General features: G+C 51.8%; 1 protein-coding gene across 1 annotated transcript in view; it reads right to left on the bottom strand.

The window, feature by feature from the left end:
* Positions 1-2,722: 2,722 nt before the first annotated feature.
* Fam3b (FAM3 metabolism regulating signaling molecule B) overlaps positions 2,723-26,494 on the bottom strand; it is a 30,081-nt gene continuing 6,309 nt past the window's right edge. Inside the window, exons 3-8 of the mRNA XM_026382457.1 lie at positions 13,924-14,047; positions 8,822-8,880; positions 7,976-8,026; positions 7,396-7,483; positions 6,201-6,333; positions 2,723-2,812 (exon numbers count right to left, since the gene is read on the bottom strand). Of these exons, the coding sequence (XP_026238242.1) occupies positions 2,723-2,812; positions 6,201-6,333; positions 7,396-7,483; positions 7,976-8,026; positions 8,822-8,880; positions 13,924-14,047 (545 nt within the window). The remainder of the gene's footprint in view (positions 2,813-6,200; positions 6,334-7,395; positions 7,484-7,975; positions 8,027-8,821; positions 8,881-13,923; positions 14,048-26,494) is intronic.

Here is a 26,494-nt window from a genome sequence, read left to right as displayed (position 1 = left end):
GACCCAGCATCTGCCAGCTGGAGGTCCCATGGAAATTGCTGCAGTGACTGCGTGTTGTGCTGGGCCTTTCTGCTCTGCTCCACACAGGTGCTGAGCAGTGCACTGTGGCTACTGTGGGTTGGGATTCCATGTAATTGAAATTAATTTGCATAGCTGTGCGTGGTTGCTGGGTTGGACTGCATAGGCTGACAGGGACAAGGTCTGGGACAGTCTCTCAGGTTTGTGATCTCAAAGCCCTGAGTGTCCATACCATACCACTTTCACCCTTCCCCTAGTTAGGAGCTGGAAACCCAGAGAAGGGACATGGTCACAGCCTCTGGGCAGGAGCTCTTGATTCAGCATCAGGTCAGGGTCAAGCATGCAGCTTGACAAATGCTTGCCTCTCACCTTGCCTGCTGGTCTCCCTGGGAGGGTCACAGCCCCTGTGTGTTGACAGCCCACCGCTACCTGGAGCCATCTAAAAGCTGTCTGGAGCTATCTAGAGTTGTCTGGAGCCACTGGAACTGCTTGGAGCCACGTGCAGCTGTCTGTAGCCACTAGGAAACATCTGGAGCCTTCCAAAGGCAGGTGCATCCCCTCCCCCAGGCCTCTCATCCTGCATTCGCCTTCTCAATGGTGGAAACAGAGATCACAAAACATTCCCCTGGACTAATGAAGCAGAGTAACCATAAGCTGCCCTGCCCCACAGAGCCCAGGGGCTCTGTGCCCTTGGGAGTGGAGTCCACTCATCCCTGTCGTCTGTGAGACCAGGCACACTGATCTCAGCCTCCCTGAGCCTCACCTGCTGCAGTGGGCTGAGTCCTTGTGACCCTGACACAGGACAGCATGAGGGTAACCAGCAGGGCCCACAGCGAGCCCCAGGCCCAGCGAGGATGCCTGGGTGAACATCGGATGCTGCCCTCAAACATGGTGTCCATCTGCGGGGTTGGCAGGACAGGGCTGGCAGTGCCCCTGCCTCCAGGGCTGAGAGAGACAAGGGCAGCTGAAGGGAGGGTCCTCTTCTCAATCCAGAGCAAGCTCCATGTGGCTGCAGACTGTGGTGCCAGCAGCCCCGGGGGTGAAAGGCCAAAATGCCGAGAAATCAGGACTCCCAGGCCATTTGCTCCAGAGAGCTTGTCCTCTCTGTGGAAGGGTCACACCTAGGGGACCCAGCCCACCCCCCACTTCCTGAGGAAAGCCCAGTGGGCCCACCCTTCCCCCCTTGGGGAGCTGGTGGTAGGTTCAGGCTCAAGTCCAAAGTGACCAGGAGGCTCAGCTTGCTGCCCACCTGTCTGTCCTCCTGTGGGGATGCTTTTTTGTAATACACTATTGCTAAGAGCAGTTTTAGGTTCACACAGGATGGAGCAGGAGGTACACATTGCTGAATTTGTCCTGAATACTCACACACAGCGGCCCACCACCAACCCCAGAGGGCACTCTGTGACAGTTGATGGCCTGGGCTGACACGTCATTGTCACCCAGCGTCTGCCTCAGCATTAGGGTTCACTCTCGGTGCTGTCCATTCTGAGGCTTTGGATGATGACCTGGAGCCACCTATAGTCCAATGCACGTGGTGTCAGCCCCTGAATCCCCCACGCGCTGCCCGTCCAGCCCTCCCTGCCCTGGCGGCCACTTAGCCCTCCAATGTCTCCATTGTCCACCTTCTCCAGAAGTCACAGTGATCTCAGCAGCTTTTCAGCGATCACATGGTGCTGACTTCTTGGACATCCCTGGAGACAGGGCACAAGTGACGGCCCTGCCTCCACAGAGTCCATCCAGGGCCCAGGATGCTCAGAGGCCACGGATGGTGCCGAGCCAGAGGACTGCTCTTGGCCTGGGGACTCCAGGGAGGCGGCTCTCTGGCTGTGTTGCAGAGCACGCAGAGCCGGGGGGCGAGCTGCTTTCAGTCCCACACCTTCGCAGCTCCTGGTATTGCTGCAACCTTTCGCGTTTCCCAGCTTGAAGAGGCTTCTCCAGGTCTCTGCCTTCATCCTCCCAAGGCCTCCTCCCTGTGTCCATCTGTGTCCAGGTCTGCCCTTTGTTGTAAGGGCAGCAGTCATATGGAAGAGGGGCCACCCGGCTCCAGGATGACCTCATCTTGACTACAGCTACAAAAATTCCATTTCCAAATAAGGTCACATTCTGAGGTATTTACTGGGCATCAGAACATCAACAAATGAATTTAGGGGGACCCGTTCAGCCCATAACTGGGCCTGGGCCACCATCCCATCCTTGATTTGCTGAGGCCTCTACAAAGACTTGGGCTCCCAAGTGCCAGGGGCAGGCAGCACCCAGGTGGAATGAGTGAATAAATGAAAAAATCCACAGCCCACAGGCAGAGCCCAAGAATGTCACTTGAAGTGACCAAGGATGTCGGCTGCACCCTCCTGACCATAGCTCATTCTCCTAGGAGATGACTTGGGAGCCAGGGCATTCTCGGAGACCTCAGGATAGAGACTCTCCGCAGGACTAGGGGGACCACATGGGCTGCTGCTCCAGACCAGATGTGCAGGGTGCTCCCCACACTCTCCATGTTACATCTGGGGTCCCCCGTGAATTCCCACACATTCGGCTTCCTGTTCATCGCTAGCCTCAGGACACAAGCACCAGTGTAAAAACATCGTGTGCCAAGATTTTATCAACTAGCAAAATATTCTTCAGGGATTGACTGTGGGACTTATAAGATTCTGGGGCCAGCCCAGCTGCCTCCACCCACAAAGCCATTCTCGGGGAACACGTCATGCTACCGCAGGTCCTTCGGTATGCAGCCTTCTATCTGTATCTCTGCCGGCCAGCCAGCATACCTGTTCCTCGAATTATCCGAGTGGTTGATCTGTGTGAGAGGAAAATAAATGTTTTATTTATTCACTAAGCTAGTCAGCAAATATTTAATCTTTGTCACTGAGCAAAGTCACATGAGCAGAAACAATTCCTGGAGCGGGATTTGCTCCAGCACAAGCTGGCTCTTGGATTTCCTCTTTACACGCCTCTTGATAACCCTGAATGTAGCTCGAGGACACTTTGCAGAGATGGAAATGTTCTGTGGCCTATGCTACTCAACGGTCACCACTAGCCACCCTCAGCTGGAGTACCTGGGGTGTGGCTTGAGAGAAGACAATGAACTGTAAGTTCTGCTCCATTTTAACGCACTTAATGTGAATGCAAACCTGACTGGTATCAGTTTTCAGCCAGGAGCAGCACTGTGTGTGTTTCTCAGGGCACTTTAGAGTTCCTTGCTCAAATGATTGTGCTCGCATCGGAGCAGATTTTGTAGGAGGGCATGTTTTCACGCCTTTGGTGCACACTTCGGGTGAGACTGCTGGGTCCTGTGGGAGCTGCTTGTGTAACTTTTGAGGACCTGCCAGAATGCTCCCCGAAGGGCTGCACCATTTTTTTTTTAATTTTTAGTTGTCAGTGGACCTCTATTTTATTTATTTATATGTGGTGCTGAGAATCAAACCCAGAGCCTCACACATGCCAGGAAAGCCCTCTACCACTGAGCCCAGCTCAGCCCAGGCTGCACCACTTGACAGGCCTGAGGATTCTCAATTTCTCTTCAGTGAGTCAGACCAGCTTATGTTAAACTGGGAATAATAGGGCTGTGGCCATCCTGGTATGAGAGGTGGCATGTCATTGGGATTTTATCCCATTTCCCTGATCACTAACGCTGCTGAACGGCTATTCATGAACTTTTGTAACCTTCTTTGAAAAGGAAGCATTTTAGATCATTTGAACACTTTATAAGTTTGTGGTCTTTTTAATATTGAGCTGCAAGAGTTCTTTATATATATATTCTGAACACATTCTATTATTTGCAAATATTTTCTCCAATTCCGTGAGAATTCTCTGATTCTTACTTTCTTTATGGTGTCCTTGAAGCAGGAAAGTTCTGTTTTGATGACAAGCATTGACCTTTGTTGTTAGTGATGTCATTGCCATGAGACTGCTGCCTACCAAGGTCACAAAGATTCACACCTATGTTGTTGTTTTTTTTTTTTTTCTGAGTTGAAGTTCTAGCCCTGACATTCTGAGTTAGATTCTGCACGTGACATGAGGTGGGGACCCAAGCACATTTCTGTACACATGGATAGCTGGTTTTATCTATACCAGTTACGGCCTTGTGTCCTTGTTGAAAGTCAGCTGGTCAAGCCATGAGGACTCCCATTTTATGGAGTCTGAATTCTACTCCCCTGACCACGTGCCTGGCTTTATGCCGACACCACACCATGTGGATGACGATAGCATGTCATGTGTTTCAGAACTGGGACCTGGAGTGCTGTACCTCCATTCTTCTTTCTCAAGACCACTTTGGCTATCTGAGTTTCTTGAATTTTCATATAATTTTTAGGATAAATTTCTCAATTTCTATTTTGAAAAGTCAGCTGAAATAGAGAGTGCTTTAAATATTTAGGTCAATTTTGGGAGTTCTAACTTCTAAACAGTATTAAAATTTCTGATGCATGAACATGGACTATCTTCCCTTTTTCTTAACTTTCATCAATAGTGATTTATTAGTTGTAGTATGCAAGTCTTATTCCCCTACATTAAATTTTTTCCTTTGTTTTATTATTTAATGCTACTCTGAATACAATTATTTTCTGAATTTCATTTTCTGATTGTTCATTGCAAAAAATAGAAATTTAGTTAATTTTTCATTGATCTCATATTCTAAAAACTTGCTAAGCTTTTCCCTTAGTTTAAATAGTTTTTAGTGGATTCTTTAAGGTTGTTTTTATGCATAAAATGGTGTCATTTGTGAATGGAGAGAGTTGGATTTCTTTTCAATGTGGATGACTTTTTACTTTTTCCTTCTTTTTGGCAGTGCTGGGATGGGACCCAGGGCCTGGCACACACAGGGCACACTGTGCAGCCTTCTCCATCTGCCCTCACTAGAATCCTCACTAAAATGAAGAAAAAGGTCGCAATGATGATGTTCTTTTTTTGCTTGATCTTGAAGGGAAATTGTCTGGTTTTCACCCTAAGCATGATGTTAGCTGTGGGGTTTTATAGATGTACTGTGACACAGCAGGAAAGTCCCCTTCTATTCTTAGTGTGTTCAGTGCTTTTATCACTAAGGGGCGTTGGGTGCTTTTCAGTGTCTGATGAGGTAGTCGGGTTTTTCTTCTATTACTGTGGTTTGGTATACTGACGGGTTTGGGGGTTGTTAAACTAACTTTGTAACCCCGGGATAAATCTCACTTAGAGCTACATCTGTCCATCTATCTATCCATCTACCTATAGATCTTCTTAAAACTAATCTAGTGATAAACTTTTTTATTGTTGAGACTTTGGGGATGACAAAATTTAAAGAAAACTGTGGTTCCTGCCTTTAACATGTTATAATCCAGGCAAGAAAGGACAAAAAAACCCGGACACCAAGTCCTGCATGCCTGCTGCAGGGAGCCTGGGTGTCCTGGGCATGCAGGCGGGGACAGAGACCCAGAGGAGAAGCCTGGGCGGGTGCTCGGGGGCCTGGGGAAGCCCTCTGCCAGGCTCGGGTGGAGGTCTCTTGCAGGGCGTGTCCTGGAGTCTAGGCCCCAGCTCAGTTACAGAAGAGCGTCTACCCTCACTAGTCCTCAGTTGGTGGGGCTCGGCTTACAAGACCAAGAGGGTGAACAGAAGCATCTTCCAACTTCCTTTTGCTCTCCAGCAGTCGAGTCGGCCCCGGGGCCACTGACAGCTCTGAGCACCAGGAAGCTGACCTGTGGAACAGCTGCAAGGACTCAATGAATGGGGCTGGTGCTACGGTCCTGAAGGTGACTCAACAATGGCCCTGAGCCACCCTCGGCTGGGCTCTCCACAGGAGACTCGGTAAGTCAGAACCTGGTTCTGCTCTTTCCTTTGCTCTGATAAACAGGGTCCTTAGGGAAGGGCAAGATCTGTCACCTGACAAGGTAGGACAGGAGAGGACGGCTGTACTGATCAAGGGCTGGTCAATGTGGGGCCGCCTTGCCTGGCCCCTGAAGCCCCTCTGTCCCCCAGGAGGGGAGTGCTATCACTGTCCCCAGCAGGGGCCAGGCTGACCTCCTCCGTGGGAGGAGCCTGAACTGCCTGCTGGCTGCAGGGCTGGGAGGCGGATCCCAGGGCCCTCTCAGAATCCTCTATTCAAGAGACTTGAGAGTTCCAGACTTCAGTGAGAACAACCCCAGGGGACCGGGCCAGGCTTACCGACAGCCACTGGCAGCCTTTCAGATCCCAGCCTTAGGCTGAGAAGCACTCACCTTTTCTCTCTGAATTCCTGAAGGGAGTTCAAAGCCTTTTGCTGCAAGAAATACCCAGCTTGACCTGAATTTCATGTTCCTGATTTCTTTACTTCCAAGTGCTTCGATGGCATCCTTGGCGCCAGCCTTCAGTCTGGAGGCAAAGGGGACAGCGTGAGAAAGCCTCCCGAGGACACCCGAGGGGAGGAGGCTGCCGCCGCCAGTCATGCTGGTCCTGAGCCAGGAGAAGCCGGTGCGCCCTGCGGCTGCAGGGAGGCCACTGGAAGGACCTGCTGGTTGGGTGCACAGCAGAGGATGGCATCCAGAGCCCTCAGAGACCTGTTCTGAGGTCTCACTTCTTGGTTCTGAAAGGACCTTGTGTGTGTCTGGTGGTTCAGCCACATCCTCAAACTTGGCCCACATCCTTTCCAGTCCAGGTTGCTATTTTGCTGACTGACTACAAAATAAGGTGGACAGCAAAGCTGGAGGACGATACCAAGGTCCAAAGTGGTGCTCTTCCATAGTCAGAAAATCCAGCATTAGAAAAGGAAAGAAACACAAAACAAAACACAACGCCATCAGGGCGAAATGGTGTGGTGCAGAAGAAGCGAAGGAAGGAGGGAGAACAAGAGAACAAGATGTTTCGATTTTCCTAAGGGAGTCATTTTGATGCATTTTCCAAGCATCATCTAAGGAACTTTGGTGTGTCAGACGCTTCCTGAGAAATGAATCTGAGGTCAGACACATTTGTAAAATGCTTTCCAGGTTCACGAATTCTCCCTAAAGACAGGCGCATGTTGACTTGGCAGATCGCACTCAGAAGTACCGAGCTAAACCAGCTCCTCCGTGAGTGCGGGGTGTGTGTGTGTGTGTGTGTGTGTGTGTGTGTGTGTGTGTTCCTGTACCCTCTGCTGCTCCCCGTGTGGGGAAGCCATCTTCCTGGAAGTCCCTCTCTGGGTTGGCTGGAAAGCTCATACCTCCCTGCGAGCTGCTTGCTGTGGGGGACTGAGCCCTGGGCCAGCAGGCAGGTGCTCCAGCTCCAGGTTAGAGTTCCTTTAGAGACAGCCTGCTTTGTCACGCCATCTGCAAGCCATTCCTGTCCCTGAAACAAGCGCCCCCCTGCTTGGACTTCTGTCTCCCCTGGAGACCAGGAGGGAGGCCCCTGGCGCTCCGCCCTGCTGGCCGCTGGGGCCATGCTGACTCCCCACACGCTCACCTGGTGCTTCCGTCGTCGTGGGTCACCATGAACAGCAGGGATCTCGAGGGAGCGCTCTGAATGAACTTCATCATTGGTCCAGAGTTATCTGTGGGGTCAGTGCAGGCGAGTTTGAGGGTCTTCTCTGCCAATGGAGGCTCCTGCCCTGGCCAGGGCCTCCCTCTGCCCGCGGCCTCTAGGTCCACTCTGCTTCCTAGTGCTGGCCTCAACATGGGATCAGGGCCATCTGGGGCTCACTGGGGGACCATCTGAGGTGAGTGACAGGACAAACAACAGATGTTCTGGGTACAGAGTGGGAAAGGAGCTCTCCAGACCAAGAGCCGAGGCGGGCAGCCCCAAGAGGTCCAGCAACCAACCTCCAACCAGCACAGCTCCTGCAGCACCGGCCAGGGGCCTCTGCAGTCGCTAGCCTGGAGCTGGACTCAGGTGCCATCCCAGAGCAGGGCAGCCACGCCTGCCCGAGGGGCCCGCAGAGAGAGATGCAGACCAGAGCGTCCCTCCTCCTTTCTGAATAAATGCCCAGTCTCTTTAGGGTCTAGTCCATGTTTAAACTTCATCTTAACAGGAAATGTTTTCTTACCACCTCCATACATATCAAAATACTGTGTGGCTATCGGCTTCCCAGTTACATCTGCAAATAAAAGAAATTGTGCTTAAAAAATAAATAATACAGGGTGTGTGGGTGGCCCTGGTTCCTCCTAACAGGCTGTTTCTTGTCTGTGTGTCTGCAGGAAACAGTTGATGGGATGGCCTAAAGAATGTCACCAAGCACAGGGACAGCAGGACAGAGCCTGGCCACTGCTCTAGAGCCGCTTGCAGCCTGCACCCATTAGAGCTGACCTTACCGTTCTGCTCCCCACTGCATCTCCTCCAGGGACAACAGAGACCCCTCAGTCCCTCCAGCCATGTGCGTCAGCCTTCCCTGGGGTCATTCAACAGGGAGAACTGTCTCTCCCCGCAGCTCTTCTGCCCCCGGCCCATGCTGTCTGCTGCCCCGGGGATTCTGCAGGGAACTCCTTCTGACCCTGCTGCAGTTCTGAGTGCTAGGGTTCCCAGTGGCAGCAGGACCTCCGAGCAGGGCCCGGATCTGCCTTCCATGGACTTCCTGTGGCCATTTATCATAAGGCAGTGGGAGCTGGCCAGCAGTGGGACTGAGATGCGACCCGGGGCCCCAGCTGGTGCCTTCCGCCTGTCCCCTTTGTGCTTTGTAAACTCCTTTTGTGTTTGGTCTTCAGTGAGTTTTGTTGTTATTGAAACACAATCTGAAATGTGGGGCTCGGAAGAATAACTAAGTCCATCATTTTAAAATGCATTAAGACAGACCTAAACTAGATCATGTGCAAAGCTCTCCAGAGCTCAAGGTCTGGGTGAAAGACCCAACCTCAGAGTTCTTAGAGACATTTTAAGGAAATCATTTAGAACTTACAGTCCACGATGGCAATGTTGATCCCTCTTGCCACATTCCCCGTCTTTTCTCCTATGAGCCTGAAACGTAACTGAGCGTCAGTCGAGATTCCTTTCCTGCCCAGAAAGGAGCGCCCTGGCCCTGCTCACAAGACCCTCTCTGGGCAGCACGGCCCACCCACCACGGTTTCCCACTGTTTCCTTGAAGAGATCACCACTCTGGAGAGCTGCTGGGGTGCAGCTCCCTGGAGAGTCACCCCACACTCGATCCACCCACGTCTGCCCGAGTTCTGTAGACTCAGCACCCCGCCCCCCGGCACCTGGAAGCTGCATTCAGTCTTATAACTTAGGCAAAGGATAGGGAAGAAAAACCCATATTTGTTTAGCTCAGGCTCTTCACAAATGCTTTTTTACCGAATCTTCAACCAGCTCAGGAACATCCATTTTTGCATTTTATAGATGTGAGGTAGTTAGAGCTCAGTCAACGGGAGATGGGCCCAAACCTGGTTTTCCCAACTCTTCCCCATCTCTACCCGGGGAAGCACTGACGGAGGCGTGGCTTAACTCCAGGCAACTGTTTCACCCAACCACAAGGCTTAGCTAGTTCCTTGAATAAACACTTTGCCGTACCACTTAGAGTTTACTTCTAAAATGCAGAAGACGAGATGTCAGTTTCATGGTGACCGGATCCTGACGTCAGGAAGACCGAGTGACTTTCTGGAGATGGTGATCATTTCTGAGATCACAGGAATTTTCTTTTTCTGTGTGTGTGTGTGTGTGTGTGTGTGTGTACCCTCTGCCAAGTTTTAGAATCGATGATATGGCAATATCACAAAGAGAACTTGGAGTTCTCCTTTTTTCCCAGGTGAACACACACTTCATCACTCTGCTCTGCAGTGTTGACCTGAGCTTCCCCCTGAGTCTCCTGGTCTTAGAGCTTTTGGACAGTTTTAGGGAATGTTCGGTAGGAACCTGAATTTTCCAACAGTGGACACTTGGGTGAGCTGCACCTACCATCCCTGGAGGAAAGCAGGGAAGAAGGACAGGTTTTCAAGGAGTCAACAGAGCCTTCATAAGGGAGCAAATGACTTCCGATGCAAGACCTCAGAGGAGACGGGATTTGCGGTGCTGAGCCCAGCACTTGGGGGCTCAGCACCCCAGGAGCATTTTCCAATCCAGAAAAGGTGCCAAAGGGGGTGAACAGCACTCTGACAACCACGGGAGGCCGAAGAGAGGACCAGGTCAGAGTCCCCACATCTTACATCAGTTTGCTCTTACAAAGGGCGGAGTCTCGAGCCAGAGGAGAAGCTGGGTATGAAGTCAGCATTTGCATGGCCCTTAGCACAGTAGCCCAGAAAGCCTCAGTTGTTGAAATTTATTCAGGCTGTCTCTTGCTCTGCTGTTGGTTCCAGGTCCCTCAGAGCAGCAAAGAAAAATCCTCAGAAGCCACAGAAAATTTTTTCCTGCTTTAGTTTGGATGTAGTTTGAGTGTAGTCCCCCAAGAATTCATGCGTGGTCTCAGTGAGGTGATGTTGGGAGCTGGGACCTTTAAGGAGTGGGGCTCATGCAAGGTAACTGGTCACTGGGGACATGCCCTTAGAAGAAGAGGTCAATGCTATTCTCACAGAGCGAATCAGATCTCCAGAGAGCAGGTTGTTATGAAAGAGTGGGTCTAGCCCCTGAATCTCCCTGGCTTCCTGTCTCTTCATGAAATCTTTTCTGCATGAATTCCCACCATTGTGAAGCCTCCTACAATGAGGCTCACCACAGCTAAGTAGAAGAATCTGGTGCCATGCCCTTGAACCTAAGAACTGTGAGCCAAATAAGCTTCTTTTCTTTTTAAATTATCAAGCCTCAGATATTTTATTACAGGAATGGAAAACTGACTAAAACATATCTCTTGCCTCTATTTAAAAGATAATCTCCAATGTACTGTCTGGCTCACTGTCAAGCATAATCCGGCCCATGAGTAAAAAAATCCAATATAACAAGTACCAATGGAACATAATAGGGACAGACTCACAAGGGGTTAAAATAGTAGAGTTATCCAACATAGACTTCAAAATAACTAGACTTAATATATTCAAGAAAATGATCAACAAAACTGAAAAGTTCAGAACTGGAAATTTAAAAATTGACATGCTGATTTGAAAAAAATGAAGTTCTAAAACTAAATATAATAAGCTAATATCAATGGTCAATGAATGGGTTTAACAGCAGATTAGACACAGTAGAAGAGAATACCACTGAAATGAAGAACAGTTCTGTCCGCAATGGAAGGCAGAGATAAAAAACAGAATAAAAACCAGTGTGGTTTAGAGAATACAGTATTAAGGTCTAAAATGTGCTTCGTTAAGAATATCAAAAGAAAAAGAGAAAGTGAAGGGGAAAGAAAATGTACCAGCAGAAAAGTTGTCAGATACAATGAAGAACTTCGATACATACATGTTTAAGGAGCTCAGGAAAGTACAAATAAGATACACTACAGCACACACATCAGGGTACAAATGCTGAAAACCAAAAACAAGTTAAAAAATCCTAAAGACAATCAGAATCAGAAAGGGGAAAGGAAATTACTTTCACATTTGCAGCAATTAGATTGTTGGGTGATTTCTCCAAAGAAATAATGAAGCTGGAAGAAAATGGAATAACACCTCAAACGTTTCGAAAGAAAATAATGACCAACACATCCGGCCAAGATATCTTTCAGGAATAAAGATGAAAGACAGATATTTCAAAGAAAAATGAAATGCAAGAATTCACCATTAGCAACCCACAAGCAGAATTGGCTCTGTGTCTTTTGCTGTGACAAACCTTACCCATAAGTATAACCTTGTTTGTTTCCTAAGAGTCCTTCTAGAATAAGTGGTTGTGAGACCCTCCTTCACCCTGAACTCCAAAGTCAACAGAAATGTATACACATGGGCACCAAGAGACATAGACAGCACTAGGCAAAAATAATTGGGAATGACCCAAATGCCATTCAACCGTAGAATGGAAAATAACAAGTCAATATTACACAGCAATTCAGATCCACAAAAATAGCTATGCCCAACACCAAGGACAAATCTCACAAATGTCATTTTGAGCTAAAAAGACCCGACACAGAAGAGCATATAATTTATGATTCCATTCATATAAAATTCAAATACACAAGATTAAACAACAGTGTTTTGCCATGTATGCTTAGGCAGTGAAACCATCAAGAAAGGCAAGGACGTGATCACCACAAAAGGGAACAGAGTTCCTTAACACAGGGGCTGCGCTTGGGAAGGGTACACAGAGGGCCTGCGGAGTGCTAGCGATAGTCTACGGCTTAACCTGGATGGCGGTGACACAAGTGACCACTTTATAAGGATCAATTACAAAACCACATACCACAGGTTATTCACAGTAGCATTACTAGTAATACCCAAAGATCTGACACATTAGAACTGCCTGTCAGTGCAAAACTAGTTGAATAAACTATGAAACATCCCTGTGGAATACTATGCACCAATAAAATAAATTAGGGAAATCTCTTTGTACTGACAGGGAGCAATCTCTATTATACTGTGAAGTAAGGAAAGCAAAGTGCAAAACTGTGCATGGAGTTTACCACTTTTATGTAAGAAAGGACATGTCTGTGTGTATATGTGTATATATATATATATGCACACATATATATCTGTATATATACACACATATATGAATGTGTAGCAAAAGAAAAAGAGAAAGTGAAGGGGACAGAAGATATAGTATATGTGCACATATACACACCTATTCATACATGCATATACATGAACTCACATAGGCATGCTTATAAAACTCATATATTGGTAGATCTTCATATATAGAGAGAAAGCTTATTTTGCCAAAAAAGCAAACATTAGAGGGATAGATCAGAAACTAATAAAAAAAACTGAGATGAGAACAGGAGAAAAATTGGAAGGTTTAGGGAAGATTTTTCTGAATGTATGTTTTTGGATACATAATGGTAATTTCTGAACCATGTAAATATATTACACATTCAAAAATTAAATCCAAAGAAAAAATAGAAAAAAATCTTAGAACTAAAAATGAATGGAAATGAACCTAATCATATCAAGTATATCCCACAACTATGGGAAAAACAACTCTTTCACATGACTTCAATCATAATACTGCACACTGCAGTGTGATATTTTTAAAGAAAAAAAGAACTGACAAAAACGTTACCTTCACTCAACAGCTGCATTGAGTTCTCCTGATGCACATTTTGAAAGCAGGTGTTAAACCGCTCTAGGAATGAGGTTCTCAGTGAAAGGAAAGAGTTAAAATGTGAAATCAAAGCTCCTAATGGAGGAAAAATCCTGCAGTGTTAAATGTTAGCTGGAAATACCAGTGCAAATTCTCCTTTCCCGGGAAATGCATTTCTCGCCTCTGTCCACTATCCATGCTCAGAAGTGGTTCCATCACAGCGGCTCCCGGAAAGCACCGGCAGAGGAGCTGCTCACTGGAGAGGTGCTGGGGCGTAGCTCCCCACAGCGAGCCTCCTGGCTTCCAAATCCCACACCCATTAAGGGAAAGGTCTCTTTTGAGAAATGGCTGGTTTCAGGTCTGAACTGAGAAAGACTTCAGAAGAGCACGCTGTGCTCCAGGGCAAAGAAGTGCTCAACAATAAAGAGCAGGTAACGGAGCAGCCCTGATGACCACACAAACGGAGTTTGAGTTAAAAATCCCACCAGGAAAAGTACAGGCCGGATGGCTTCCCTGGAGAAGCGCCAACTGCGCAGATTCTCCCACCTGCACAGGAGGGGTATTCATGGGCCTGTCCCCTGGGAGGTGCACAGAGGGTGGGGACCATAAAGAACCACCCACAAGCTCTGGCTTTGGACTTGGCCACGTGCTCAAAGTAAAGGATGAATTACAAACTATAAAACGAAGCAGCTCAGCACAGGACGCACGCCCACCCACCGCTAGCGATGATCAGCGTCCCTCCCTAGCAAACGCAGACAGCAAGGGGTGATCCTTCCCTCCCAGGTGCACGGGGCCCTAGGCGGGGGCCAGGGGCATGAGTCTCCTCTCGCCAGTCCTGCCACGTGGGCAGCCTCAGAAGGGACTGGTGGGGGACGCTGTGCTTCCTTCCTGAACACCGCTACTTACAGCTCATCCTCAAAGCAGATCTTGGCGTACTTGTCGCGACCCCCACCGCTGAGCAACCGGTAGGCATAGGTGTTGGTGGGGCACGCGGTCCAGTGGTCACATTTCTGCCTTCTGGGGGCAGGGGCTGTAAGACAAAGACCATCACTGTTAGTTAACGGATGCACCTGCTATCTGTCCAAAGGGCCAGCAGCTCCGCTCCAGCACTCCACCGCAATCCCGGGGAGGGGAGGACCCGAGGGGGGCTTCCCGCCTCACTGGGATCACTGCAGTCCCCCTGAAGGTGCACGGTTGACACGACCTGCTTTTTGTCTTGAGTGACACTTCACATGGAGAGGTTTTGAGCAGGTGCAATTTCAGAAGTGTCAGAACCACTGTCCACGGCTGCTCACCACAGCTGGCCTGCTGTGCCCTGCACCCTGGCCTCACAGTAAGAAAAAGACCTCAGATGCTGTGGCTTGGAGGTGAGGTGCCCCCTAGAAGCTCCTGTTAGTGCAGGGACGTTCAGAGGTGGAATGACCGGACTGTGACCTAGGTGACCCAGGCAGTGCAGGACTGTGACCTAGGTGACCCAGGCAGTGCAGGACTGTGACCTAGGTGACCAGGCAGTGCAGGACTGTGACCTAGGTGACCAGGCAGTGCAGGACTGTGACCTAGGTGCCCCAGGCAGTGCAGGACTGTGACCTAGGTGCCCCAGGCAGTGCAGGACTGTGACCTAGGTGACCAGGCAGTGCAGGACTGTGACCTAGGTGACCCAGGCAGTGCAGGACTGTGACCTAGGTGCCCCAGGCAGTGCAGGACTGTGACCTAGGTGCCCCAGGCAGTGCAGGACTGTGACCTAGGTGCCCCAGGCAGTGCAGGACTGTGACCTAGGTGCCCCAGGCAGTGCAGGACTGTGACCTAGGTGCCCCAGGCAGTGCAGGACTGTGACCTAGGTGACCAGGCAGTGCAGGACTGTGACCTAGGTGACCCAGGCAGTGCAGGACTGTGACCTAGGTGACCAGGCAGTGCAGGACTGTGACCTAGGTGACCCAGGCAGTGCAGGACTGTGACCTAGGTGCCCCAGGCAGTGCAGGACTGTGACCTAGGTGCCCCAGGCAGTGCAGGACTGTGACCTAGGTGACCAGGCAGTGCAGGACTGTGACCTAAGTGCCCCAGGCAGTGCAGGACTGTGACCTAGGTGACCAGGCAGTGCAGGACTGTGACCTAGGTGCCCCAGGCAGTGCAGGACTGTGACCTAGGTGACCAGGCAGTGCAGGACTGTGACCTAGGTGACCAGGCAGTGCAGGACTGTGACGTAGGTGACCCAGGCAGTGCAGGACTGTGACGTAGGTGACCCAGGCAGTGCAGGACTGTGACCTAGGTGCCCCAGGCAGTGCAGGACTGTGACCTAGGTGACCAGGCAGTGCAGGACTGTGACCTAGGTGACCCAGGCAGTGCAGGACTGTGACCTAGGTGACCCAGGCAGTGCAGGACTGTGACCTAGGTGCCCCAGGCAGTGCAGGACTGTGACCTAGGTGCCCCAGGCAGTGCAGGACTGTGACCTAGGTGACCCAGGCAGTGCAGGACTGTGACCTAGGTGACCCAGGCAGTGCAGGACTGTGACCTAGGTGACCCAGGCAGTGCAGGACTGTGACCTAGGTGACCCAGGCAGTGCAGGACTGTGACCTAGGTGACCCAGGCAGTGCAGGACTGTGACCTAGGTGACCAGGCAGTGCAGGACTGTGACCTAGGTGACCAGGCAGTGCAGGACTGTGACCTAGGTGCCCCAGGCAGTGCAGGACTGTGACCTAGGTGCCCCAGGCAGTGCAGGACTGTGACCTAGGTGCCCCAGGCAGTGCAGGACTGTGACCTAGGTGCCCCAGGCAGTGCAGGACTGTGACCTAGGTGCCCCAGGCAGTGCAGGACTGTGACCTAGGTGACCCAGGCAGTGCAGGACTGTGACCTAGGTGACCCAGGCAGTGCAGGACTGTGACCTAGGTGACCCAGGCAGTGCAGGACTGTGACCTAGGTGACCCAGGCAGTGCAGGACTGTGACCTAGGTGACCAAGCAGTGCAGGACTGTGACCTAGGTGCCCCAGGCAGTGCAGGACTGTGACCTAGGTGACCAGGCAGTGCAGGACTGTGACCTAGGTGCCCCAGGCAGTGCAGGACTGTGACCTAGGTGACCCAGGCAGTGCAGGACTGTGACCTAGGTGCCCCAGGCAGTGCAGGACTGTGACCTAGGTGACCAGGCAGTGCAGGACTGTGACCTAGGTGCCCCAGGCAGTGCAGGACTGTGAACTAGGTGACCAGGCAGTGCAGGACTGTGACCTAGGTGACCAGGCAGTGCAGGACTGTGACCTAGGTGACCAAGCAGTGCAGGACTGTGACCTAGGTGACCCAGGCAGTGCAGGACTGTGACCTAGGTGACCAGGCAGTGCAGGACTGTGACCTAGGTGACCCAGGCAGTGCAGGACTGTGACCTAGGTGACCAGGCAGTGCAGGACTGTGACCTAGGTGACCCAGGCAGTGCAGGACTGTGACCTAGGTGCCCCAGGCAGTGCAGGACTGTGACCTAGGTGCCCCAGGCAGTGCAGGACTGTGACCTAGGTGACCAGGCAGTGCAGGACTGTGACCTAGGTGACCAGGCAGTGCAGGACTGTGACCTAGGTGACCAGGCAGTGCAGGACTGTGACCTAGGTGACCAGGCAGTGCAGGACTGTGACCTAGGTGCCCCAGGCAGTGCAGGACTGTGACCTAGGTGACCAGGCAGTGCAGGACTGTGACCTAGGTGACCCAGGCAGTGCAGGACTGTGACCTAGGTGCCCCAGGCAGTGCAGGACTGTGACCTAGGTGCCCCAGGCAGTGCAGGACTGTGACCTAGGTGACCAGGCAGTGCAGGACTGTGACCTAGGTGACCAGGCAGTGCAGGACTGTGACCTAGGTGACCAGGCAGTGCAGGACTGTGACCTAGGTGACCAGGCAGTGCAGGACTGTGACCTAGGTGCCCCAGGCAGTGCAGGACTGTGACCTAGGTGACCAGGCAGTGCAGGACTGTGACCTAGGTGACCAGGCAGTGCAGGACTGTGACCTAGGTGACCAGGCAGTGCAGGACAGTGCAGCGTGGTTGGAGGTGGCCCCTGGGGCTGCCCTGGAAGGGTCGCTCTTTCTGAAGCCCCTGCTCTCTCTCTGCGTCCTGGCTGCTGGGAAGGGCAGCTCTCCTCCGCTGGGCTCTTCCCCCAGGACCTACTGCTTTACCTTTGGCCCAGAGCAATGAATTCAGCCATTTATGAACGGAAACCTCTGAAGCTGGGAGCCAAAATGACCTTTTTCTCCTCTAAGTGGTTCTTGACAGGCATTTTGGTTGCAAAGCTAATACACAGGAGTCTAAGAGTGCTGGTGAACACAGACAGACACGCACGGGATCTGCACACGCCCATCCCACAAACGCCACACAGCAAGCCACATCCAACACTGTGCACACCACATCCAGCACACTCTGTGCACACACACACCACGTACCACCAAACGTCATACAACAACCACACAACCACACAACCACACAACATACCACACACACACGTACGACGCACACATGCACTGTACACATAGAATGACCGAGTGTGTCTTTTAAGACCCAGCTGCTGATGAGACCACTTCCCCCGGGGACACCCTGCCGGGAAGTGAGCAGGTGGAGAAGGTGCTCCATGCCATGAAGCCAGGAGGGCGGGTGGCCGCCTGGGTGACATGGGTGAGTCCAGTGCAAAAGGGGTGGGCTCAGGGCCGGGGCACTTGACCACTGTGGCCAGGGCCCTGGGTCCTATTCCAGCACTACAAAAAGGCAGAGAGGTCACCAGACGATGATAAAAAGCCAATTCACCGAGAAGCTGCCATGATTGTAAGTACATCCTCCTCCCACCCTGGACACCTAACGAGGAAGCAAGGACCCAAGGGAGACAGGACTGAGAATAATCAGTCACAGGGACTTCCAGACGCCAGTTTAACAGTGGACAGGTCATCCACACAGGAAGTTAACAAGGAAACACTGGACATTATCCTAGTCCTTAAGGCTGCCATGAAAATCACTTTAAACTGGATATTGATGAACCACACACGTTCACTTCTCAGCTCTGAACTCTGGGCAGCCTGAGGCCAAGGCACCTGCACATTAGGGTCTGGTGGGCTCAGCTGGTGAAGAGGGCCGACACCCTCCCCTTCCCCTCAGGTTCCAAGAGCACGGCTCCATTACGAGGAGCAGCTCCCTGGCCGGTCACTCACCTCTTAACACACCACACCAGCAACGCAGCTTCAGCACACGGATCCTGCGCACACAAACCCACAGACCATCGCAGACTCGAGCTACACCGTAGGCCAAGTGGACCTGAGAGACAGACGGAGCACCCACCCAACACCAGCTGAGCATTGTCCAACCAGAACATAGCGAAGCAGAGACAAAACCGAGCAAGTCCAAGGAGACCAAATCCACACGGAGTGTGCTTCCTGACCACGGTGGTAAGAAATGAGAAATGACCACAGTGCAGTGCAGAGACTCCACAGGCACGTCCAACATGCTCCTGAACAACCACGGGTCAAAGGGAAACTCACACACATCTGTGACCACAGGAGGGGAAGACAACATGCACGTGGCAAAAGTCGGTCCAAGAGAGAAGTTTCTAGAAATAGATGCCTACACCAAAAAAAGCAGGAAGACCTCAAGTACACAAGCTAATCTTCTGCCATCAGGAACAAGAAGAGCAAACTAAGCCCGGAGTTCAGGGCAGGAAGGAAATGACAAGAGGAGAGGAGAAATGATGAAATGGAGACTAAAACAACAATAGAAAGGTCAATGACACAAAGGGCTGTCTGTTGGTTCTTTTAAAGGAAGACCAACTTGACAAACCCTTAGATTAAGAACAGAAGAGAGAAGACCAACTAAAACTGGAAATGGAAGAGGAGACGTTCCAACGAACACGAGGTCACAAGGGGGTCTTAGGAGCAGTTCCACCTACAGACTGCAACCCAGAACCTGGTGAATTCCAACCTACAACCCGCCAAGCCGGAACCGCCAGACACAGGCCAAGGACAACGAGAACGTCCATCAAAGTCAGACCCGTCCAACAGAAGCCCAGTGAGACGGCTTCGCTGCCGAATCCTACCAAACCGCTGGGGAAGAACACACACCAATCCTCTGAGCCCACAGACACTGCAAAGGAAGAGACTTCTGAACTCACTGAACAGAGCCAGAGTCCCCTGATACCCAGCCAGCAAGGGACCAGGAGGAGGCAGAACGACAGACCAACACCTCCTACGGGCATAGGGGCCAAGTCCTTAAGGAAACAGGTTGGATATGACCAAACCACAGACAGACAAACAGGAGTAACAAACTAAAAAGCTTCTGCACAGTCACAGCGATCATCAACAGAGGGAAGGGGCGAGCTACAGAATGGAAGAGAGGATTCCAAACCGTGCATGTCATAAGGGCTAACGTCCAAACATGTAAGGAACTCAAGCAATTCAATAGAAAGTACGGTTTCCAGCCTGACTTCAACTGGGCAATCGACTGAATGGACATTAGTCCAAAGAAGATATACAAATGGCCCAGAGGCCTATGAAAAAGATGCTTGCTACCACAAATAATCAGGGAAATGCCATCTAAAACCACTATTCCATGAGCTGTTACAAAAGAGCCTCATGATGACATGCGGTGGCAGGGTGTGGAGACCAGGGAGCCCAGCACACTGTTGGTGGAGATCTAAAGTAGAATGGCCATTATGGAAAACAATATGGAAGACCCTCAAAAAATTAAAATAACTTCCATATGATCCAAAATCCCCCCTCTGGGTATTTCCAAAGGAAATAAAATCAGTATGTGGGAGAGCCATCTGCATTCCTGTGTTCATTTCAGCATTATTCAAGATGCAAAATCAACCTACATGCCCAGCAGTGGATGAATGGATGAGGTATTTGTCCACAGTGGAATACTATTCAGCCTTCAAAAAGAAGAGGATTCTGTAATTTCTGGTGACATGGATGAACATGGGGACATGATGCTAAGTGAAACAAGCCAGGCACAGAAAGGCAAATACCACACAATGTCACTCATGTGTTGTTATGGTTTGGATGTCGAAGGTCCCTGGAAACATCATGTGGCAATGCAGGGAATGCTCTGAGGTGAAAGGATGAGATCATGAGAGCTGTCACCTTGCCAGTGGGTTAGTAGTGGATCCCTGGGCTCCCACTGTAAACTGGCTGGGTGTGGCCGAGGACGATGGTCCCTGGAAGCAGGCCCCTAGGGTTCTACCTTGTCCTGGCTCCCGACTCTCTGGCTCCCTCCCTCTGCTTCCCAGCTGCGGGGAGCGAGCAGCTTTCCTGTGCTGTGTCTGCCTCACCTCGGCCCAGAGCAAGGGAGTTGACCAGCCATGGGCTGAGCCTCCGGAACCCTAAGTCCATAATAAACGTCTCCTCCTCCGAGGTGTTCTCATGGGGTCTTCTGGTCTCAGTGACTAAACGCTGAGTAACTCACGTGTGGAATCCAAGAGGCCAGACCCAAGCAAGAACCAGAAGGGCGGTTACCAGAGGCTGGACAGGAATGGAGAGGGGCGGGCTGGGGAGACGCTGGCCAGAGGACACAAGTTCTCATTCGGCAGGACACCTGTTCTCATTCATTCAAGAGATCAACTGAGCATCAATCGTCTACTTGGAATTTGCTGAAGGAGCAGGTTTTAACAGTTCTCGACACACGGAAACCAGGATATGAATAGAAGCACGTGCTAATGGGCCTGATTTACCACCCCACAGTGTGGACAGGGAGGAGAGCACCACACTGTGCACCATAAATACGCCCTTCATGGCTTTGTATCTAAAAACAAGTCAATGGATTAGTTAATTGAAGAGGTATCATGACCTGCTGGAGATGGGACTGCAGAGGATCACGGTGACGTCCATGTGCCAGCGCACCACACTGCACGTGGCCTGAGCTTCTTGGTGACCACGTCCTCCTTCCCAGGAGAGGTGGTCTTGCTGGTGCTCACGCTGACCGCCAGGGCTCCCTCACCTCCTCAGGTCTGGCTCTCTTCCCCTGCCCCTGGCTCATCTCTGGCCCTCCTGCCCCACACAGCCCAGCCCCACCGGGTCTCACTTTGTTGTGTTTTATTAATGCTTATCCCTCTGCACCAGCCTCCAGTTCTTCTCAAAAGTCCCCGTGAGAGCAGGGATTTGTCTGTCTGGTGTTCACTGTCCCCAGCCCCTCGCCGCACACTCTGCAATGTTTGTTGAACGAATGGGCGAGTACTGGACCCTCGGTGTTGCAGGAATCTACCATATGTCAGCACTCGGGTCCAGAGAAACAGACCTGCCCCTGCAAAAGCAGCAAGCTAGAGCTGGGCTGCGGCTCAGGGGCACAGCAAGCAGGTAGCGCGTGAGGCCCTGGCTCTGGGCCCAGCTCTGGAAGGAAACCAAGCCGAGCCGTCAACAGACCCAGGGACTGCGCTTCGTGGTGTTCTGAACACGTCCTACCAAAGCTCTGGGCGACCTCCACCAACTTATCTTCCTATCGATTCTGCTTTTTGAACAAGGAAAAACCATGGGACTTTCTTATTCTGCAGAAAAAAAAGTTGAAAATAATAGTAGAGAGATAAAAGGGAACAAAAAATCTTAGATTTCATTTTTACTCTTTGGTGCATTTTTTTGTGGACTTTTTAATGTATGCAATAGACATCTACAAAGGTAGATAAAACAGGTTGAGCATACTTAAAGAGTATGTTATGCTACTTTAATTTTCAAATAATATAGTTAATATGGTTTCGTTTACTTCCAGACACTTAAAGGAGGTGTCCAACTGTTAATATGGACATTACTATAGGTTGTTGTTGTTGTTGTTAGTTTTTAGTTTGAATAATGATGTTTGTTACTTAGGTGTCACCTAAGATACTTTGAACATAGTATTTGAAAATGTAACTCATTTGTTGCTTAGAAGTGGGTGGTCCTGGCTCCCACTTCTGCAGGCACGCTGCGTACACAGACCCGGGTTGGAGAGAATGCTCTCAGGACAGGACACATGGGTGCATCCTCCCCAGAGCCTGCATGTCCCCTTAACCTACTGACTGTCCCTTAGGAGGCACAGACCTGACTGCGTGCCCTGGGCAGGACTGTCCTGGGCAGTGCTGTCCTGGGCATGATAGGTCCACAGTTCCTTTAAGCCCAGAAGACCATCCATCTCCAGGTCTCTGGCCACCCTCACAGGGCTGTCGCCAGTGTGCTGGGTCCCGAGTCCACTCAGCTGGAGGCCAGGATCTGAGCCCATGCAGAATGGCCATCTGTGCATCAGGTGTGCTGTGTCCACCTGGAGGGGGCGCCCCATGCAGCCCTGGCCTGGCAGTCCTTACCAGGGACACCAGGTACTCAAGAGGAAGGTTGCCACCAGGTGAGTCCAGCCGAGTGTCCTGGGAGGTCACTGCTGTGACTGCCTGCTGACTTCCCAGCTTCTCTTACAGTGATCTTACCCACCCCCAGTGTCACATGAGCCAGATTGGTACGTCCCAAAATCAGTGTAGGAAGCAGAGAAGCTAAACTTAAATGAGAAGTCAAATCGCTGAGCCAGGCACAGTGGGGCACACCGTAGTCCCATTAACTGGGGGGAGGGGGGGCGAGATAGGAGTGCGCGATCGGGCCAGCCTGGGCAGCTCAGTGAGACCCTGACTCAAAATAAAAGGGCCGGGGATGGAGCTCAGCGGCCAAGCCCCAGGGGCTTCGATCCCTAGAACCCAAGTACAGTGGGGGAAGGAGAAGGGAGGGAGGAGGGCGGGGGGGTTAGCCCCCAGTCATGGGAAAGAGGAGGCAATAGGCAAAAGAGCATTTCCTTCCAAAAGTGCCAGAAAGGTCGATGGAACCTCGGCGCTCTTACCCCAGAGCTCAGGGCTATGCCTGCCCTACCCCAAAGCTCAGATGTGACTTTAGGAACTCAGTTTTAACTTTTTCCTTTCTGAAGCTAACAGTGAGTGATTCCAGTGACGTCCATTTCAGGTTTTAAAACTTCAGAAGAGAGCTGGGGGCTCCGCATGAGGGCACGTGCTCCGGAGACTCAGGGGGTGCAGAGGGGGGTGTCTGTTCCTCACAGGGGTGGGAACAGGTGCAGAACCCGTGGCACTTCCTACAGTCACCGTCTTTATGAGCCGCCACCGTTCCCTGGACGCACCAATGACCAGGCGGCTGAAGAAGGAGGCCGCTCCTCACTGCAGAGGGCACGGAGGGTGGACACAGCTCTGAGCAATGGCTCCATCCTGTCCCGCGGGGCCACCTCCTGGGGCGTCTCCGGGGACCTCATGGAGGCCCTCCGTGCTTTTCCTGAAACTCCTTCCCAAGAATCTCCATCTTGTTCTGCAGGTTCTGCAGGCTCTGCGAGAAGCCAGGTTTAAAACGAAACAAATACAGGGCTCAACCCTGGACTTGCAGGGTTTGATAATTTTCTGGAGCAGGGTCCAGGAAACTGTTTTAAAAAACACTTCCTGGTTTGGGAATGCTGTTCTCATTCACCCCTTTGAGTGAGGAAGATGATTTCAGAGGTTTAGGGGTGTGGCAGAAGTCACTAGAGTGTTGAGGGAAGACAGGACCCTGTCAGTGCACCCGAGGCACACAGAAGACGGCTGCTGTTCACTTTGGCCACTTCAGATCACCTCTCTGTTCTGTGGGATTAAACTCTGGGCACAGCCATGGGAGGCCAGATCCAGGTGTTCTGTCCAGAGAGGCTGAGCACTTCCCACAGCAGGCGGGCACGGTGCCAGTGTTATCTTTACAGAGCCCATGCCTAAGCAGGGGACACCAGGAGGGAGGAGGAGGAGGGGAGGGAAGGGCAGCCACAGGCAGCTGGACACACGCACGCCCAGCCTGAGGACGCCACCGGAGACAGTGATGGCCAGGAAGGGCCCCGGGGCCAGCAGCTCTGGGACTGGTAGCATGAAGCCAAGACAGCGGTGCCCAGTGATGCCAGTGGAGGTTGGTGACAAGGGGCATCGGACGGAGGTAGGTGGCAGGTAAATCCTCTCCTGTGCTCTCAGGCCCTGGAGCGGCCTCGCTGTGGGCCGACTCCCCTGCAGTTCTTACAGGGCTCAGATTCCAGAGTTCTGCCAAGGCTCTGCAGATGCCCTCCACAAACTGGAGATTTTAAAATGCTAAGTTGATCTGAATCGTCCTTATTTGTAAAATATTTAGATTCATAAACCACAACACGTATTTCTTTAAAAGATAAAAATGTTACAGTAGATAATTTCTTCTGTTCTCCTTCTTTTGGGTCCTGGGGGTTGAATCCAGGGGTGCTCTACCACTGAGCCACATGCCCAGCTCTTCTGATCACTTGTTTTGAGACAGGGTCTCACTAAGTTGCCGAGGCTGGCCTTGAACCTCCCCGTTGCTGGGATCGCCGGTGTGTGGCACCACTCCTGGGTCAGAATTGTCTAACTGAGAAAGCTTAGTTGGTCATTTTCTGTTCCCTTAACAGCTTTGACTTGCCTATCCATTTTTAGGATATGCTTCAGACGGTATATGTTTAGGGACTCAGAAATCCATGTGCTGTGACCTCCACGTTGCCCTGGACACAATTAAAGAATCAATTTGTGAAAAAGCAGTGGGCTTCAGTGTCAGAAAGCCCCTCGTGTATGATCCTCACTCAGGACAGTTTGAGGATGTCACAGGTTGGCGGGACTCTCCGTCAGCCTGAGGGACGTCTGCCTACTTCCCCGCCCATCCTTCCCTGTGGCCACAGCAGTCCTGGGGCCTCCTCTGTCCCCTTGCTTGGCTCAGCTTCACCTGGGGGGTGGCCATTACATTTATGCCTGGTGGATGCTCCTGCGATGGCATGCTCTGGGCTCCTAGGATAACCGTCCACGAGCACCTTGCTCCTGTGGTCAGCCGAGGGCCTTCTTTGAAAGGTAGTGTTTGCTTGGAGATGCTGCCAGCTCTCCTTCTGCTTGTATGTGCGGTTACAGTGTCTGGCAGAGGGCTGGTGCAGAGTCAGGGGAGGGTGAGGCTCAGGTGTTTCAAAGGCACGTTTAACTGGATTTTTTTGTGTGTGCTGGGGATTGAATCCAGGGGTGCTTAACCACTGAGACACGTCCCCAACCTATTTATTTATTGAAAATTTTAAGGGAATAATTTGCTTAGGGTCTCAATAAATTGCTGAGGCTGGCCTTGAACATGTGATCCTCCTGCCTCAGCCTCCCAAGCTGCTGGGATTATTGATATGGGCCACCATGCCCAGCTTAATGCAATATTCTTAAAGATTAAAATGAATGTAAAACAATCCATGATGAACAAATACAAACCTTTTAAAGAAAGGTGGGATTAAATAAATGTGAACACAGACAGGTAGGACCCTGGGAGAGCTTGCTGCCTCGTCCGGTGAGAACCCTGATGGGAATAGTAAGCCAGCCCTGAGTTCTGCAGAGATCCAGGACAGGCAGCCCCTGGGCTCTGCCCCCGTCTGCAGACCCAGCCTGCCACAGTCTCTCCCAAACACTTGAAGCAGCCCACATTGGAAGGCAGAGAGCTCCGCGGGCCACCCCAGGGCCTGCGGGATTCCTGAGGATGTCACGAGGCTGGCAAGGGCTGCCCAGGGGCGTCCTTCAGAGCCCAGCAGGCCGGGCCTCCTGCTCCTGTTGACTCGCGTGTCCACCCTCAGGTCTGTCTTTCAGGGCCTGCTACCTCTCGGCCCTTGCGACTGGCCCAGCACAGGGTCACCTGGCCCTGTTCTTGTAAACGAACACCGAGGTCCTCTCCAGTGGGAACGCGGAGCCCTCCCCCATGAAGGAGGAGCTCTGCAAGTCCCCCCTGGACGGGAGCGCATGTGGGGCTCCTGGACTGTCCCAGCAGGGCCACCCTCCTTTCTCTGGCTTCTCTTCCAGCCACTCATCCGGGAGTGCCCACACTGGTCTCAGCCTCAGTCTGCCTCACAGCCTGATCCTAGGTGCTGGCCACGTCATAGACGGACTGAGGACTTGTGGATGCTGAAAACATACGTGGCCCAGGACAGTCTTCGAGCTGCCCTGCCTGGGCGAAGCCAAGGAGGGCTCGCAGAGCTGGTGCTGACCCCTGGCCCATCCCTGCCCCTCCGCAGCCCAGCGGGACCACATTTTTCCTGCCTGCTTAGGAGGAAGGGGCAGGGGCTCCTAGCAAGAGCCTGGATTCCAAGCAGCATCAGCCGCCCTGAGTGGCTGTGGCCGCAGCACCTGGACAGGAGCGTGCTGGACAAGGCCATTCCCTGAAAGCTTTCCCGCCAACCATGTTGGGGACACCAGGACCAAACACCTTGCTGCAGAACCGGCATGGCCCCGTGAACCCCGTGATCTCCGCGTTCTGTGCGCTGTCTCTCGTGCTCCAGCACGGCACGCGACTCACAAGGCCCACCCCAAACTGTGCCCACAGACACTCCACAGTGGAGCATCCCTCCAGGCGGAGACTCCAGGCCAGAAGGAGCCAGGACGTGGCTGTAACGGCTGCAGCCACCACCTGCCACCCCTTTCCCTCACCCTGGTTCCTGTGTCTGGGATGCAATGTCCCAAGGCTGCCCTCGCCAGAAGCTGAAGCCACCTGGTAATGAGCC

Source organism: Urocitellus parryii, chromosome 2 (assembly GCF_045843805.1).
Source record: "Urocitellus parryii isolate mUroPar1 chromosome 2, mUroPar1.hap1, whole genome shotgun sequence".
NCBI lineage: Eukaryota > Metazoa > Chordata > Mammalia > Rodentia > Sciuridae > Urocitellus > Urocitellus parryii.
Note: the sequence above shows the minus strand (reverse complement) of the source record. Positions and strands in the feature narration are given on the sequence as shown.